The sequence below is a fragment of the Dipodomys merriami genome, unplaced genomic scaffold (genome assembly GCF_024711535.1).
Source record: "Dipodomys merriami isolate MVZ:Mamm:240054 unplaced genomic scaffold, mDipMer1.0.p SCAF_56, whole genome shotgun sequence".
In the NCBI taxonomy this organism is placed as follows: Eukaryota; Metazoa; Chordata; class Mammalia; order Rodentia; family Heteromyidae; genus Dipodomys; species Dipodomys merriami.
In genome coordinates, this window is record NW_027206135.1 from 5,914,952 (window position 1) to 5,929,312 (window position 14,361).

The window sequence follows — 14,361 nt, forward strand, 5'->3', positions numbered from 1 at the left end:
ACCTGGTGTTGTAGGTATTGTCAGAACCAGCTGAACCAAAGGTATTCCTAGTACTAAGATGCACAACAGTGACCTGCAGCCAAAGAAGATAAAAGCAAATGAATTCCATTTTGTGGCCACCATGGTGTTAGATGAACAACTTTCTCCCACTTATTGGAGTTCACTTGCAGGAGCCAGATGATGTGGCGGGGGCCTGGAGGCAGTGTAATTCTAGCTACTGTAATCCTAGCTATTCTGGAGGCTGAGATCTAAGGATCATGATTTAAAGTCAGCCCAGGCAAGAAAGTCCATGAGATTTTTTTTTTTTTTTGGGGGGGGGGGTGTCCGGTCCTGGGGCCTGAACTCTGGGCCTGGGCACTGTCCCTCAGCTCTTCAGCTCAAGGCTAGCGCTCTACCACTTGAGCCACAGCACCACTTCTGGCTTTTCTCTTTTTGCTTATGTGGTGCTGAGGAATAGAACCCAAGGCCTCAGGCATCCAAGGCAAGCGCTCTACCACTGAGCAACCTTCCCAGCCCTTTTTTTTTTTTGGCCAGTCGTGGGGCTTGAACTCTGGGCTTGGGCGCTGTCCTTGCACTCTTCAGCTCAAGGCAAGCGCTCTACCACTTGAGCTACAGTGGTTTATTGAAGATTAGAGTCTCACGGACTTTCCTGCCCCGGCTGGCTTTAAACGGAGATCCTCAGACCTCAGCCTCCTGAGTAGCTAAGATTACAGGGGTGAGCCACCTGAACCCGGCTCCATGAGATTCTTATTCCCAATTAACCACCAAAAAGCCACAAGTAGTGTTGTGGCTCAAGTAGTAGAGCACCAACCTTGAGCCCAAAAATTCAAGGACAGTGCACAAGCCCCGAATTTAAACCCTGGGACCAGCACAGAGAGAAAGGCGGGGGGGGGGGGGGGGGGGGGGGAGGGGTTGGGGGAGGGGGAAGGGGAGAGAGAAGGAGGAGGGGAGGAGAGGGGGGGAGGGAGGGAGGGAGGGAGACAGAAGTTCCTAGTTACCGGAAAAGGAACCTAGTGAAAGATGGACTGTGTGGGGAGTGGGTGGGGAAAGGCCATTTACTTCCTCTCTTCTAGTCAGCCAGGTCCCTTGAGGGTTCCAGATTGCTGTGGTGAATGTTCATGCCATGCAGCAGTATGAGGCGGCTACTGCCACCAACAGTTCTGCTACTTCTAGGTAAGTCCAGGTCCCCTGGCTGAAGGAGAAACTCCAGATGCTCTGAATTTATCAGAGACAACTTTGCAGGGCAGAGATGGCTCACCCTTCCCATCTATATAGTCCCAGTGTAGAGGAGAGCGATGGTGGTTCTGATTTGGGCTTAATTGGGAGGTAAAAGAAAGGTGGGCAGTCAGTTAATTCACACTTCTGCCTCTGTTTCCTTATATGTAAATTGAAGACTATGAACTAGTTGGTCACAAAGGTTTTGTCTCTTCTAGTCTGACATGCCAGGGTTCCTGTCTAAATCTTTTCATTTCTACTCTTCCTGAGGGTCTTGGATTAAGGTTGTTTCTGTGGCTTAGTTCAGGAAAATCAATCTAATCTGTGTGTGTGTGTGTGTGTGTGTGTGTGTGTGTGTGTGTGTGTGTGTGTGTGTGTGTGTGTGTGTGTGTGTGTGTGATACTGAGAGAGAGAGAGAGAGAGAGAGAGAGAGGAGAGAGTACACGGAGGCTTGCACTCAGGACCTCCACATTTTGCTTAGCTTTTTGGGTAAAGGTTGGTGTTCTGTTACTTGAGCTACAGCTCCACCTCCAGCTTTTTGCTAGTTAATTGGAGACAGGAGTCTCACACAAACTTTTTGGCCAGTCTGGCTTCATATCCTCAATCCTCAGACCTCACCAGCCTGAGTAGCTTAGGATCACAGGTTTGATCCAGCAAAGGCCAGGGGGAAAATTCAATCTTTACCCTTGTGACTTTTAACAGGGAACAAGAAGTAAGGGAACTGTGTTGAAAACAGGGATTCAGGTATTCAGTAGGGAAAGAGGCATAGATACTACATCTGGAAGGCAAGAAGCAGGAAAGGTATCCACTCTAAATATCTTGATTCTGGGGTACATTGGGCTTCCAAGGCAGGGATGAAAAGAAGTTTTAGATCATTCTATATTCAATATCTAATCCACACTTTTTCTTTTCTTTTTTTTCAGTTTCAGCTGGAGTGCTAGTTGGTGAGTTTGCTTCATAGTCTTGGATTGATTGATTGTCAAGGTCAAGTGATGTTGGGAAATTATCTTTGCATGGGAAACAGCTTTGCATGCAACAGTTGGTGTGGAATAGACAGGAACAGTTCTCAACAAGGTGGGATTCAACCCTAAGCTTCTCTGACCACTTTTTCTCAAGCTGTAGGACAAGCCCAAAATGGAGCCAAGTGCCTCCCAATTAAGATGAACTAAGGCTGAGTCACAGAATCAGGCTATGTGACCCACACCATGCAGCATTAGCACTGGGCTCAACTCCCTGAAAATACCAGTATAGTGCTGCTCATCCGTGTATTCTGCCCACATTCTCTTGACTCCTCAGCAGGTCTCCCAAAAGCTGTGGTGCTCCTAGATCCTCCATGGGTTAGAGTGCTCCAAGAAGACAGTGTGACTCTGAAGTGCCAGGGCACCTATCCTCCTGGGGACAATGCTACCCAGTGGCTACATAATGGAAGCCTCATCTCAAGTCAGACCTTCAGCTACTTCATTGAATCTGCCAGAGTTAAGGACAGTGGAGAGTACAAGTGCCAAACAAGCCTCTCCACACTCAGTGACCCAGTACAACTAGAAGTCCACATTGGTGAGTAGGTGATGGGGCACAGGGAAATCACCAATAAAAGGCCCTAAAATGCTAGGCCTAAAATGCTGATGTACTTGGGATGTACTATACTATGAGATACAGAACTGCTACCCTGAATAAATCCAGCAATTGCCTCTCATGGAGAACACATACAACGTGAATGTGTCCTCTAAGAGTCAGAGTATAACACTAATGCTCAATAATATGCCTTACAGGTTTTATTGTTTTGTTTTGGCAGTACTAGGATTTAAACTGAGGACCTTGAGAAGGCCACCACTTGAGTCAAGTCTCCAAGGCCTAACTTTGTATTTTGATCAGGCTTGTGTGCTCCATTAGACTAAAAGTCTTACTGTAGTGGGCGCTGGTTTCTTTTGCCTGTACTCCTAGCTACTCCAGAAGCTGAGATCTTAGGATAGCTGTTTAAAGCCAGCCTGGGCAGGAAAGTCCATGAGACTCTTATTTCCAGTTAAACCAGCAAAAACCAGAAGTGGAATTGTGACTCAAATGGTAGAGTCTCTTGACTTGAGCAAAAATAAGTTAAGGTTTAGACCTAGGTCCTGAGTTCAAGGCCCAATATCAGTGCACACACACACATACACACACACACACACACACACAATCTTAGTGTGACCAGAAACCTGAATCATCTTAAAGAACCCAATCAGCTTTTTCCAAAAGTGAGCTCTGTAGTAGGATGGCTTCCGGTGTCACTGGCTCTCCATTGCATCCCAGCATCTAGGTGGTAAACAGTGCCTTCCCAAGAGCTCTTCACTGACAACTTAGTCTTTTGGCCTGAGGTTTCTCTGTGTCTTTCAGGCTGGCTGTTGCTCCAGACCACTCAGGAGGTGTACCAGGAAGGAGAGACCATTTGGCTGAAATGTCACAGCTGGAGAAACAAACCTGTGCAAAAGGTCACATATTTACAGGATGGCAAAGGCATGAAATATTCTCACCAGAATTCTGACTTCTACATTCCAAAAGCCAGACGCAATCACAGCGGCTCCTACTTCTGCAGGGGTCTTATCGGGTCCAAAAACAAGTCTTCAGAGGCTGTGAACATCATGGTTCAAGGTGAGAGCTATCTAGCCCTAGGTGGTCATGGCCCATTTATATGGAAGGACAGTCTCAGCAGCTTTATATAGGGTTCCCTCCCGGTGACTAGTAGAGACCCGGAAAATCTCTGGTTGCTGGGAGGTTTACAGTTCTATTCCAGTCTCCTCCTAAAGAGTAGCCTAGAGTATCATTCACTCAGTAGAGCAGGAGAGTAGCAGCAAAAGCCACATTACTCTCCCATAAATACAGCTGTCTTTACCCCCAAACACCTGCAATGCCATGTGCCCAGGCATGGTGGCCCACTTTTTCTTGCATTCATTTCCCAAATAAGCATCAATTCTCAGTCAAGATCCAAACTGGCAGGAGCTCCTCTGTTCCTCTCAGAAAAGGCTCCAAATCGAGTTCTGTCTCCTTGGTTGATTTAACTGTGACTATGGGTGAGTCACTCCATCTCTCTGGACCTCAGTTTCTTCTCTGTAACAAAAACAAGCTGCTACTAATCTGACACTTTCACAATGTGCTAGATTCTTTACATACACACCTGGTTTTACCATAGTAATGAACTTTCACATGAAAGTTCATTACTATGGTAATGACTCCATTTTATGGACAAAGTAATATACAATAAATAGAGAAAACAATCATTGTCATAAGAGTACATCAAAGACTTCAAAACCTGAATATGTAACCATTAGTAAAATGAAGAAAGCTGGGTACTGAGGACTCATGCCCGTAATCCTAGCTACTCAGGAGGCTGAGATCTAAGGATCAGAGTTCAAAGCCAGCCTGGGTAAAAACTCTTATCTCCAATTAACCAGCACAAAGCTGGGGGTAAATTTGTGTCTCAAGTGGTAGAACACCAGCCTTGAGTGAAAAAGTTAAGGGATAGCACCCATGCCCCAGTACCAATACAATGTCCCCAGACTTTGTGATTTCACAGGCCTTCTGCCTATAACTGGGCCCAAATTTAAATTGTAAGCTATTTAATATTGTAAATTGTTGAAATTTAAAGGCAGCAATACACCTTTTAATTTTTTATTTTATTTTATTTTCCAGCCCTGGGGCTTGAACTCAGGGCCTGGGCACTGACCCTGAGCCTTTTTGTGCTCAAGGCTAGCATTGTACCACTTGAGCCACAGTACTCTTCCAGCTTTTTCTGAGTAGTTTGTTGGAGATAAGAGTCTCATGGACTTTCCTGCCCCTGGCTGGCTTCAAACTACAATCCTCAGATCTCAGTCTCTTGATTAGCTGGGATTACGGTTATGAGCTATACCCAACTACCTTTTAATTTTTTAACAGAGCTATACTATAATTTGGATAAAAGCTAATTTTATTATAGTTTGCTTTCTCTTTGGAAGTATTGAAGTTTTTTTGAAAAGTTGATGAATCCAGAGATACAGAACCTATGGATATAGCGAATCTAGTGTATGCTTAAATGTTTAGGGAAACAGAAAATGATAAGTAAATGAGATAAAATATAAATAATCAGTTTGAAATTATATTAAAGTAAAAGTGATGGTACTAAAATTTGCAATTTGTGTGAACTTATTAAAGAGAAAACTATCTCCTGCTGGGCACTGATGGCTCATGTCTGTAATCCTAGCTACTCAGGGAGTTGAGAGCTGAGGATCGAGGTTTAAAGTCATCCATGGCAGGAAAGTCCATCAGACTCATCTCCCATTAACCACCAGAAAAATGCAAGTGGATATATGGCTCAAAGTAGTAGAGCACTAGCCTTGAGCAAAAGAGCTCAGGGACAGTGCCCAGCCCCTGAGTTCAAGCCCCATGCCCATGAAGGACAAAAAGTAAAAATAAAGAGAAGAGCATCTCCTAACTTTGATGTATGGGGCAGGGTGTGAGGGGGAAGGGCTTGAAATCGAGGCTTGGATGCTGTCCTTGAACTATTTTGCTCAAGGCTAGCATTCTACTACTTGAGCCACAACTTACTTGGAGATAAGAGTCTCCTAGGCTGCTTTGTGCCTGGACTGGCTTTGAGCCACATATCACAGCCTCCTGAGTAGCTAGGATTACAGATATGAGACACCAGCGCCCGGCTATACTTTGGCTTTTTGGCTCAAGGCTGAGACTCTACCACTTGAGCCACAGCTCCACTCCTGGCTTTTTGGTGGTTAATTGAAGACAAGTCTCAGATTTGATTGCTTGGGCTGGCTTTGAACTACAATCCTCAGATCTCAGCCTCTTGAAAAGCTGGGATTACAGGCTTGAGCTGCTAGTACCCGGCTGTCTGACAATTTTTAATTGTCATACCCCTAACAACAATCTAATTTACTGAATACTCCCTGCTGCATCTCCACCAACAAGCAGAGGCTGAGGCTAAAAATCTGCTGAGCTGAGCTCAGCTCGAGCAGCTGAGATTGAGAGGAAATGAGACACAGCAAATATTCCTCCAGGCTCCCCCACCAGGGGAATGCCCTAGAACCTGGTTCCTAACAGGTGTCAGGAAGCCTGTCCACCAGTGACCTCACTGTTCATTCCAAATTCTACCTTCTTCTACCAGGTCCAGGATCTCCAACCATCTCACCAGTCCTGCCGTGGCCCCAAATCACTTTCTGCCTGGTAATGGGAGTCTTGTTTGCTGTAGACACAGGACTATATTTCTCTGTGCAGAGAAACCTTCAAAGCTCAATGGAAGACAGGAGGAAACACAAATTTCAGTGGCACCTAGATGTTCAGGACAAATGACCCCTTGTCTCACAGGGCAATAAGAGCAGTGGCCACAGAATCTATGAACCTCTCTCTGGTTATCTACATCAGACATCTGGAGCAGCAGGGGAAATACAACTCAGAGCCTAGGCTCAGGGGCTCTCCTCCAACTCTCTTGGTCTCCAATAAAAAGGACAAGCCTACAACCTTCAAGGGCCCACAAAGAATCCCTGATGTGTAACACCTCTCTAAAAGTTGAAATCTCATCCAGTTCCTCACAGCAAAGCAACAACCCAGGCTCTGGAAGTCGACCTTTTAAAAGTAGAATAACTAGCCAGGCACTGGTGGCTCACGCCTGTAATACCTACCTACTCAGGAGGCTGAGATCTGAGGATAAAGGTTCAAAGCCAGCTCAGGCAAGGAAAGTCTGTGAGACTCTTATCTCCAATAAACCACTAGAAAACTGCAAGTGACACGGTGGCTCAAGTGGTAGAGCGCTTGCCTTGAGCTGAAGAGTAGTGCCCAGGCCCAGAATTCAAGCCCCACAAGTGACAAAAAAAAAAAGTAGAATAACTGTCCATAAATAAATGGATAAGAAAATAAATGGATTAAAGATTGAGGCAGACTCTGCCTCTTTGTGCCTGAGGGCTGACTCCCTCAGGGGACCCAAATTCCAGACTGAGAGAACTGCTGGGGATCTAGGCAATTCAGCAGAACTGATGAAGGTGATGGCTGAGGATGGAGTGAGGAAGCATGACAGATCAAGGGAGGTACTCCCATCTGGGCCCAGAGATAAAACTTCCTTCTTATTGCAGGCACTGTGGCCCAATTGCCAGAAATCACATCATAACATTGACAAGAGTTGTTTTTCCCCTAAGGGAGTTTCTAGCAAAAGTAGGATGTTTTATGAATACATAATGATAATTCTTTTAATGCTATGAGTAGAAAATAAATGTAGGAAGGACTGAAAGAGTTTAAAAGAAAGCACAAAATAAACTGCATTGTGCTGCATACACAGAGATAACTCAGCATCTGAATTGAGAAAGTGTGTCATGAAAAAGTCACCCACAAGTTCACAGGAAGGAAGGGGCCTCAGGAGGAAGACAGCTTTGTTCACCAAAGTAGTCAAAATTAGAGAGCACAGGAGCAGGAGCTATAAAAATCAGCTTTTCTGCCCCAGTATCAAACTCAGAACTCTGTTCATATCATTCATTAAACCAAAGTTGGCTGGGGGGAAGGGGAATGTTCTGAACTGTACTGAATTGAATTAGGAAACTCTGAAACCCCTTCAGCATGTCAGTAGCAATGGAATATTGCAGTTGGAACACGTAATTGTTGCTTTCTGAAAGAAAGCTTTCATTCTTTTCTGCTTTCGATATTTTTAACAGCATTTCTTGCTTTCAGTAAAGCATTTTATAAGATCTTTGATGCTACCCTCAGAAGATGGAAAAGACATGACAATAAAACATGAATGACAAAGCCTTTTTTTCCCTTCCTTTTGTCCAAATTCTGAGATTGGTTTGTATTCATGAAGAGCTCCTCTTCACAGTAACCTCTTACCGAAACCCAGGTGAACTATGGAGCTTGCTTTCCAAGTCACTAGCAAGTGAGTCAGTGAAGGGGATGGGGATGGTGGGTGGCATGGGATAGGCAGGTTCATTTGGTACACTAGGGCTGGTAGGAGAATCCACAGCTAGGCAGAGGCAGAGGCCTGACTATAGAGTCAGCCTGTATGAATTAAAAGCTAATAGAATCAAGGCCATTCAAATGAAGTGTATGGCTACTAGATGAGATTTAGAGATGAGAAAAGAACATATGGAAACCTTGGCCATTTGGCTCCCATTCATTTAGTGTATCCAACTTAAATGTAGGTGCTGTGAAGATCACATGAACAACTCAAAAGTCATTCATTGCAGAAACTTTCATCTTAGGAGAATGAAGAAAGAGGAGCAGAAAAGAGGCTATTTGGGATGTGGTCACGAAAGATGAGTTAGGAGTTTGCTGAAAAAAGAGAAAAGACAAAGGTCAGGGGCAAAGAGTCAAGAGCTAAATTTGGTTCTGTCTAAAACAGCCAGTGAGGGAGGAAGGGAGTTCTGGGGCCAGGGTGTGACAGACACTGCTGCCCAATTTAAGGAGATTGCATCAGATACTGAGAGCCTGTAGGAAAATTTAAGCCAATCAGGTTTGTTGTTCAAAAGGACAGGTGCCGAAAGAAAGAGCTACAGGAAAGTCTCTAGGCGGGGCTGGTAGTAACCCCAGAGGAAACGGGATGGCAGGGAATCAGCGGCTGAGAAGTTTCCAGGTGTCTCGTCTAAAAGATAAGTAGGTGGCAGACTCCAAGATCTGGAAGTTAGTGACTCAGGACCACACGTTCAAAGTGGTCCCCATGGTCTGGGGAAGGTGGCTCAGTGGTAAACTGCTTGACTTACATGAGGCCCTGGGTTCAATTGCTGATCACCACATAAGCAGAAAAAGCCAGAAGTGGCACTGTGGCTCAAGTGGTCGAGAGCTAGCCATGAGCTCAAGAGCTGAGGGACAGCGCCCAGGCCCAGAGTTCAGGCCCCATGACCAAACAAAAAAACAAAGTGGTCCCCATCTGTACAAGACAGGAAATACAGACCAGACAGGCATGTTGTGTTGCTGGTTGAAAAAGTAGGACTTCAGCTTTGGGATATGAGAACTGTAACTTCCTTTGGTTTTTACATTCTCGTAAGGTGTCAGCTTCATGACGCAATTACCGGGGTTAAGCAGCTAAACCCGACGCAACCCTCAGACCAACTGCTTCACATCTGCAACCCTCAGACCAACTGCTTCACATCTGCGAGCAAAACATCTAACCTGGGAGGGCTGGGCCACCAACAAGGATTCACAAAACGTATAAGTTCCCGTCCCTGGGTGGGCTCGAACCACCAACCTTTCGGTTAACAGCCGAACGCGCTAACCGATTGCGCCACAGAGACAGGCGGCAACTGTGCTCGCTAACAAGTCAGTTCACTGAAGAATGAATTCATAATATTTGCCGTCTCTAAAATCTATGGTGGAAACTAAAGCGGAAACCAGCGAAATTCTCAACTTTCCCGTCAGCGGGGCACGGAGCCCGCAAGCATCTCCCCCGCCCTGAGCGAGCTAAGACTTGGAAACTGAGAAAAGGAAACAAATCCACGGGAGAGGGACCTTGGAAAACAAAACGGATGCTTCCGGGGGGTTCGGCGTTTGGTTAGTTTCTCTCAAATACAGGTCCATAAATTACTTTGTTGGTCAAACGTGAATACCGACTTACAGTGGTGTATCGCGTGGCCAATCATGTCTCGGAAAACGGGATATCTAAGTAAGGGCTCTAAATATAACAAAATGAGCCTGCAATTGGAGCTGTGCTGAAGGTCTGCTAGCATTTTAGGTACCCAGACAGAACATGGAGGTTTTTTAATTTTTTAATATAATTTTTCTGCTATTATTAAGGTGTTGTAACGAATTCATTTCTTTTTTTGGACAAGTCACCCCTTCCTTTGCTTTCCCGCCACTTTCCTCCTCCCATCCCTGCCCATGAGTTACATAGGTCATTTTCCAGGTAGTGAATACTGAATAGTATAATTGCATTTGTTCAGCCTTCCAGAACTTGGGGTTTTTTAATTGCCTGTAAATTAAAGATGTTCACACATATCTGGACCCAAATACTGAAAGACAGAGATGTTACCTACACTATCATTTTCAGACTAGGGGGTCCTCATCAGTGCTGGGCCTAATGAGTCATTTTGTATATTGCTTAGTCCCCAGCACCTTCTGGACCCTCCATACAGAATCTCCTCCTTCTTTTCTTTTCTTTAATTTTTTTAATTTTTTTATTTTTAATTTTATTTTTTATTGTGAAAATACTGTACAGAGGGGTTACAATTACGTGGGCAAGATAATGAGTACATTTCTTATCAAGTATTGTAGCCTCCTCCTTTGTTTCCCCTTCCCATCCCTTCCCATCCTCCCCACCCCCCTCCTTGCCCGACCTCACCAAAGTTGTAAAGTTCGTCTTGGACATAACGACTTGTACATCTCATTGTTGCAATGGGTCCACCTGTATCCCTATTTAACGATTTGTTTTTCCCCTTCCCCTCCACAAATTATACCGCCATCAAATACAGTGAAGACAGGGGTTATACTGTGGGGGAGGGACATACAAAGCAACAAAGAAATAATCTTATAAATGTGTTAGAAACAATCGCATGAAAGAAAAAAAAATTTGAGTACATATCTTAGGGTTCATTTCCCTAACATCACCTTATCTGACCTTTTCTGCTTGACTCAAACATATACTAGATATTGCAAATAAGGGAAACCATGGGACCTATGTTTCTTTGGGCCTGGCTTACTTCACTCAATATAATTTTTTCCAAGTCTTTCCATTTCCTAACAAATGGGGCAATGTCATTCTTTCTGATGGAGGCATAGAATTCCATTGTGTATATATACCACATTTTCTTGATCCATTCATCTACTGAGGGGCATCTGGGTTGGTTCCATATCTTAGCTATAGTAAATAATGCTGCAATAAACATAGTCGTGCTGGTAGCTTTAGTGTGGTCTTGTTTGTAAACATTTGGGTAAATGCCCCAAAGTGGGATTGCTGGGTCATAGGGGAGCTCTATGTGGAGTCTTTTGAGGAACCTCCATGCTACTTTCCAAAGTGGTTGAACAAGTTTACACTCCCACCAACAATGCAGTAAGGTTCCCTTCTGTCCACATCCCCTCCAGCATCTGTTGTTTTTAGAGTTCTTGATTTTAGCCATTCTAACTGGAGTGAGGTGGTATCTCAATGTTGTTTTAATTTGCATTTCTTTTATGGCTAGGGAAGTTGAGCATTTCTTCATGTATCTATTGGCCATCCTTCTTTCCTCTTCAGAGAAGTTTCTCTTTAAGTCTTTAGCCCACTTATTTATTGGGCAGTTGTTTCTTTGAGGATTTGTTGTTGGGGGATTTAATTTTTTGAGTTCCAAGTATATTTTAGATATGAGACCCTTGTCCTCCTTCTTTTCTGTACTCCTGTGAGCAGTAGGAGGTTCTGGTTACTGAAGACAGTAAGCCAGCCTCAGGCCCATTCAGTGGAACATCCAGTAGAAACTTCCTTGCTGTATTAATCAACCATTCCCATTAAGAAACAACCAGAAGAGCTCCCCTATGACCCAGCAATCCCACTTTTAGGCATTTACCCCAACGATCACAAACAAGGGTATACTAAACCTACTAGCACAACTATGTTTATAGCAACATTATTCACCATAGGTAAGATATGGAACCAACCCAGATGCCCCTCAGTAGATGAATGGATCAGAAAAAGTGATATATAGATATATATATATATATACACATATATAGATAGATAGATATGTATATATATATATATATATATATATATATATCAGAAAGAATGACATTGCCCCATTTGTTAGGAAATGGAAAGACTTGGAAAAAATTATATTAAGTGAAGTAAGCCAGGCCCAAAGAAACAGGTCCCGTGGTTTCCCTTTTTTGTAATAATTAGTATATGTCTAGGACAAGCAGAAAAGGTCAAAAGCTGTGTACATACGACCAGAGAAGATGAAGTTAAGTGAAATGAATCCCAAGATAGGGACACAAGAGATTTTATCTTTCTTGTTGTTCTTTTTAATGTACTTATAATGTACTATGTGATTTTTTTTGTTTCTTTTGTATCTTCTTCCCCCATGGTATAATCCCTGTTGTCATTGTATTACATTCTGGTGTCCTGTATCTTGTATATACATTTTTCTAATTTAGGAAGGGGAAGGGAAATAACAAAATGCTGAAATAAGGTTACAGGAGACCCATTGTAACAATGAGATGTACAAGACAGTATGTTGAAAATGAACTTTACAACTTTGGGGGTGGTAGGGAGGATAGGGATGATAGGGGGGAAAAAAAGGAGGGAGTACCAATGCTAGATAGGAAATGGACTCATTACCTTGCTTATGTGACTGTAACCCCTCTGTACAATATCCTTACAATAATATGAATAAATAAATAAATAAATAAATAAATAAATAAATAAATAAATAAAACAACCAAACCAGGCAGGAGGAGGGGGAGGAGGAGAGTTGGGAGAGAGCGAGGGAAGAAGTAACATTGTCCAGAAAGAAATGTATTCTTTACCTGACTTATGTAACTGTAACCCTCTGCACATTACCTTTATAATAATAATAATAAATTAAAATATGCAGCCAGAGTTAAAGTAATGCACACAATTGTTCTCTTGTATATTTATTAGTTTTCTTTTTAAAGTTTCAAACAGGCGGGGATACTCACCACTATACTAATGAGGACAACCCCAGAGAAGCTTGTTTCAAAGTAGGTACCTAGATAACTTTTCTATTGGAAAGTTATTTCTAAATTGGAGAAATAATAGTTGCAAATTGCTGGAAAAATTGTATTGTACACTACTATCGAAATATAATGTGGTCACAAATAAGTTTTAATTTTCTAGAGGCCAGTTTAACAATAAAATTTTATTTTTTTATTTTTTTATTGTAAAGATACTATACAGAGGGTTACAGTTACATGAGTGAGGTAATGAGTACACTTCCTCTTGAACATTGTTACCCCCTCCATTGTTTTCCCCCTACCATCCCCTCCCTCCCTCCCTTCCCCGAGGTTCTTTTTTTTTTTTTTGATTGTGATTAAATGATTACATAATTTCCAGAAATTCACAGTATTGTGGAATAATGATGCTCATTTAAAGTCACAAGTTCATTCTAACTTTCCTGGAGCAAATTGTCTATCACAGTCTGTAACATATAACGGTGCTCACATGTTATATACCATATATGTGATCAGCAGCATGGGGATATTTAGTAGTGGTTCAACCAGATGAGTGGGAGTTCTTTGCTTCTTAAGTCCTGTTAGTTTTGTCGTATCACCTAACATTTTGGATTTAGCATCCACTTATCAGGGAGACCATGTACCGTTTGTCTCTTCGTTCTTGGCTTACCTCGCTCAACATGATTCCTTCTAGCTCCATCCATTTCCCTGCCATTATTTTGTCATAAAATTTTATTTTTTATAATTTTAATAATACATTTTATGCATCTAATATATTAAAATATTTCAGGTTAATTAGCCCCCATGTTTTTTTCTTATGTCTTCACAATATGATATGTATTTTATTCTTACAACATAATTCAACTGGGATGTCAAATTTTCATAGGACACTGACTTGACACCTAAAATTCACAAATTTGCAGTTGAACAAGGCTCATAGCCACGTTTTTCCAGACATACTGAAATGTTCTACAATAACTGAATTGAGTATCCAATCTAATACTTTCCACTTATTTGATCATTTCACTTAATGTTCTTATTTCAATTCACTCATAAATTAAATTAGAAAGTGCAGTGTTAGAGGCGCCGAACCTCGCAGATAAAGACACAAAGCCTTTTTCCGAGACAGATGTTCAAACTAGATATCTCAGAATCCAGAAGTTCCTAAAGGTTCCTCAACAGTTAGAAGTTTAATAAGGAAGAGGGGGAGAGTGGGAAAGAATCTAATCCCATGAAAACATGCCTGGGAAACGAATGGTGTTCAGAGGCAAAACCGAAAGTGGGAAAGAACGTCACGACGGTGCAGGTGCAGTTTCTAGTTTAGTTCAGGAATAAAAAGAGGTGCACAGCAATTATATCACCCATCCAAACGTTAGTTCAGGAATAAAAAGAGGTGCACAGCAATTATATCACCCATCCAAACGTTAAGAAAAGAGGTGCGTTGGCCGGGAATCGAACCCGGGTCAACTGCTTGGAAGGCAGCTATGCTCACCACTATACCACCAACGCCTGACGGGCTGTGCTTTTCGGATTCGTTATTTAAGGGAAGAAAGT

At 42.8% G+C, this 14,361-nt stretch overlaps 1 protein-coding gene and 2 non-coding genes across 6 annotated transcripts; 1 reads left to right on the forward strand and 2 right to left on the reverse strand.

Annotated features, from left to right (window-relative positions):
• Positions 1-1,086: 1,086 nt before the first annotated feature.
• Positions 1,087-7,956, forward strand: LOC138812202 (low affinity immunoglobulin gamma Fc region receptor III-A-like). Of its 4 annotated transcripts, none has more exons than XM_070000208.1 (5): positions 1,087-1,173; positions 2,139-2,289; positions 2,512-2,769; positions 3,586-3,840; positions 6,341-7,956. In XM_070000208.1, the coding sequence occupies exons 2-5, from the start codon at positions 2,208-2,210 to the stop codon at positions 6,523-6,525; spliced, it is 780 nt and encodes a 259-aa protein (XP_069856309.1). In that variant the 5' UTR covers positions 1,087-1,173; positions 2,139-2,207; the 3' UTR covers positions 6,526-7,956. The 4 variants fall into 4 exon arrangements, with proteins under 4 accessions (XP_069856309.1, XP_069856310.1, XP_069856311.1 ...); XM_070000209.1 differs by having other exon boundaries at positions 2,515-2,769; XM_070000210.1 differs by having other exon boundaries at positions 1,119-1,173; positions 2,139-2,159.
• Positions 7,957-9,372: 1,416 nt separating this feature from the next.
• Positions 9,373-9,446, reverse strand: Trnan-guu (transfer RNA asparagine (anticodon GUU)). Its single transcript has one exon. It is a non-coding gene; the product is annotated as a tRNA-Asn (tRNA).
• Positions 9,447-14,244: 4,798 nt separating this feature from the next.
• Trnag-ucc (transfer RNA glycine (anticodon UCC)) lies at positions 14,245-14,316 on the reverse strand. The gene has a single exon. It is a non-coding gene; the product is annotated as a tRNA-Gly (tRNA).
• Positions 14,317-14,361: the final 45 nt, after the last annotated feature.

Excerpts from the sequence above, each read along its gene's own strand:
- LOC138812202 (XM_070000208.1), top strand. The coding sequence starts at position 2,208 with ATGTTGGGAAATTATCTTTGCATGGGAAACAGCTTTGCATGCAACAGT. Across the intron at positions 2,290-2,511 it reads CAGGAACAGTTCTCAACAAG|CAGGTCTCCCAAAAGCTGTG; the intron begins GTGGGATTCAAC and ends TTGACTCCTCAG. Across the intron at positions 2,770-3,585 it reads ACAACTAGAAGTCCACATTG|GCTGGCTGTTGCTCCAGACC; the intron begins GTGAGTAGGTGA and ends TGTGTCTTTCAG.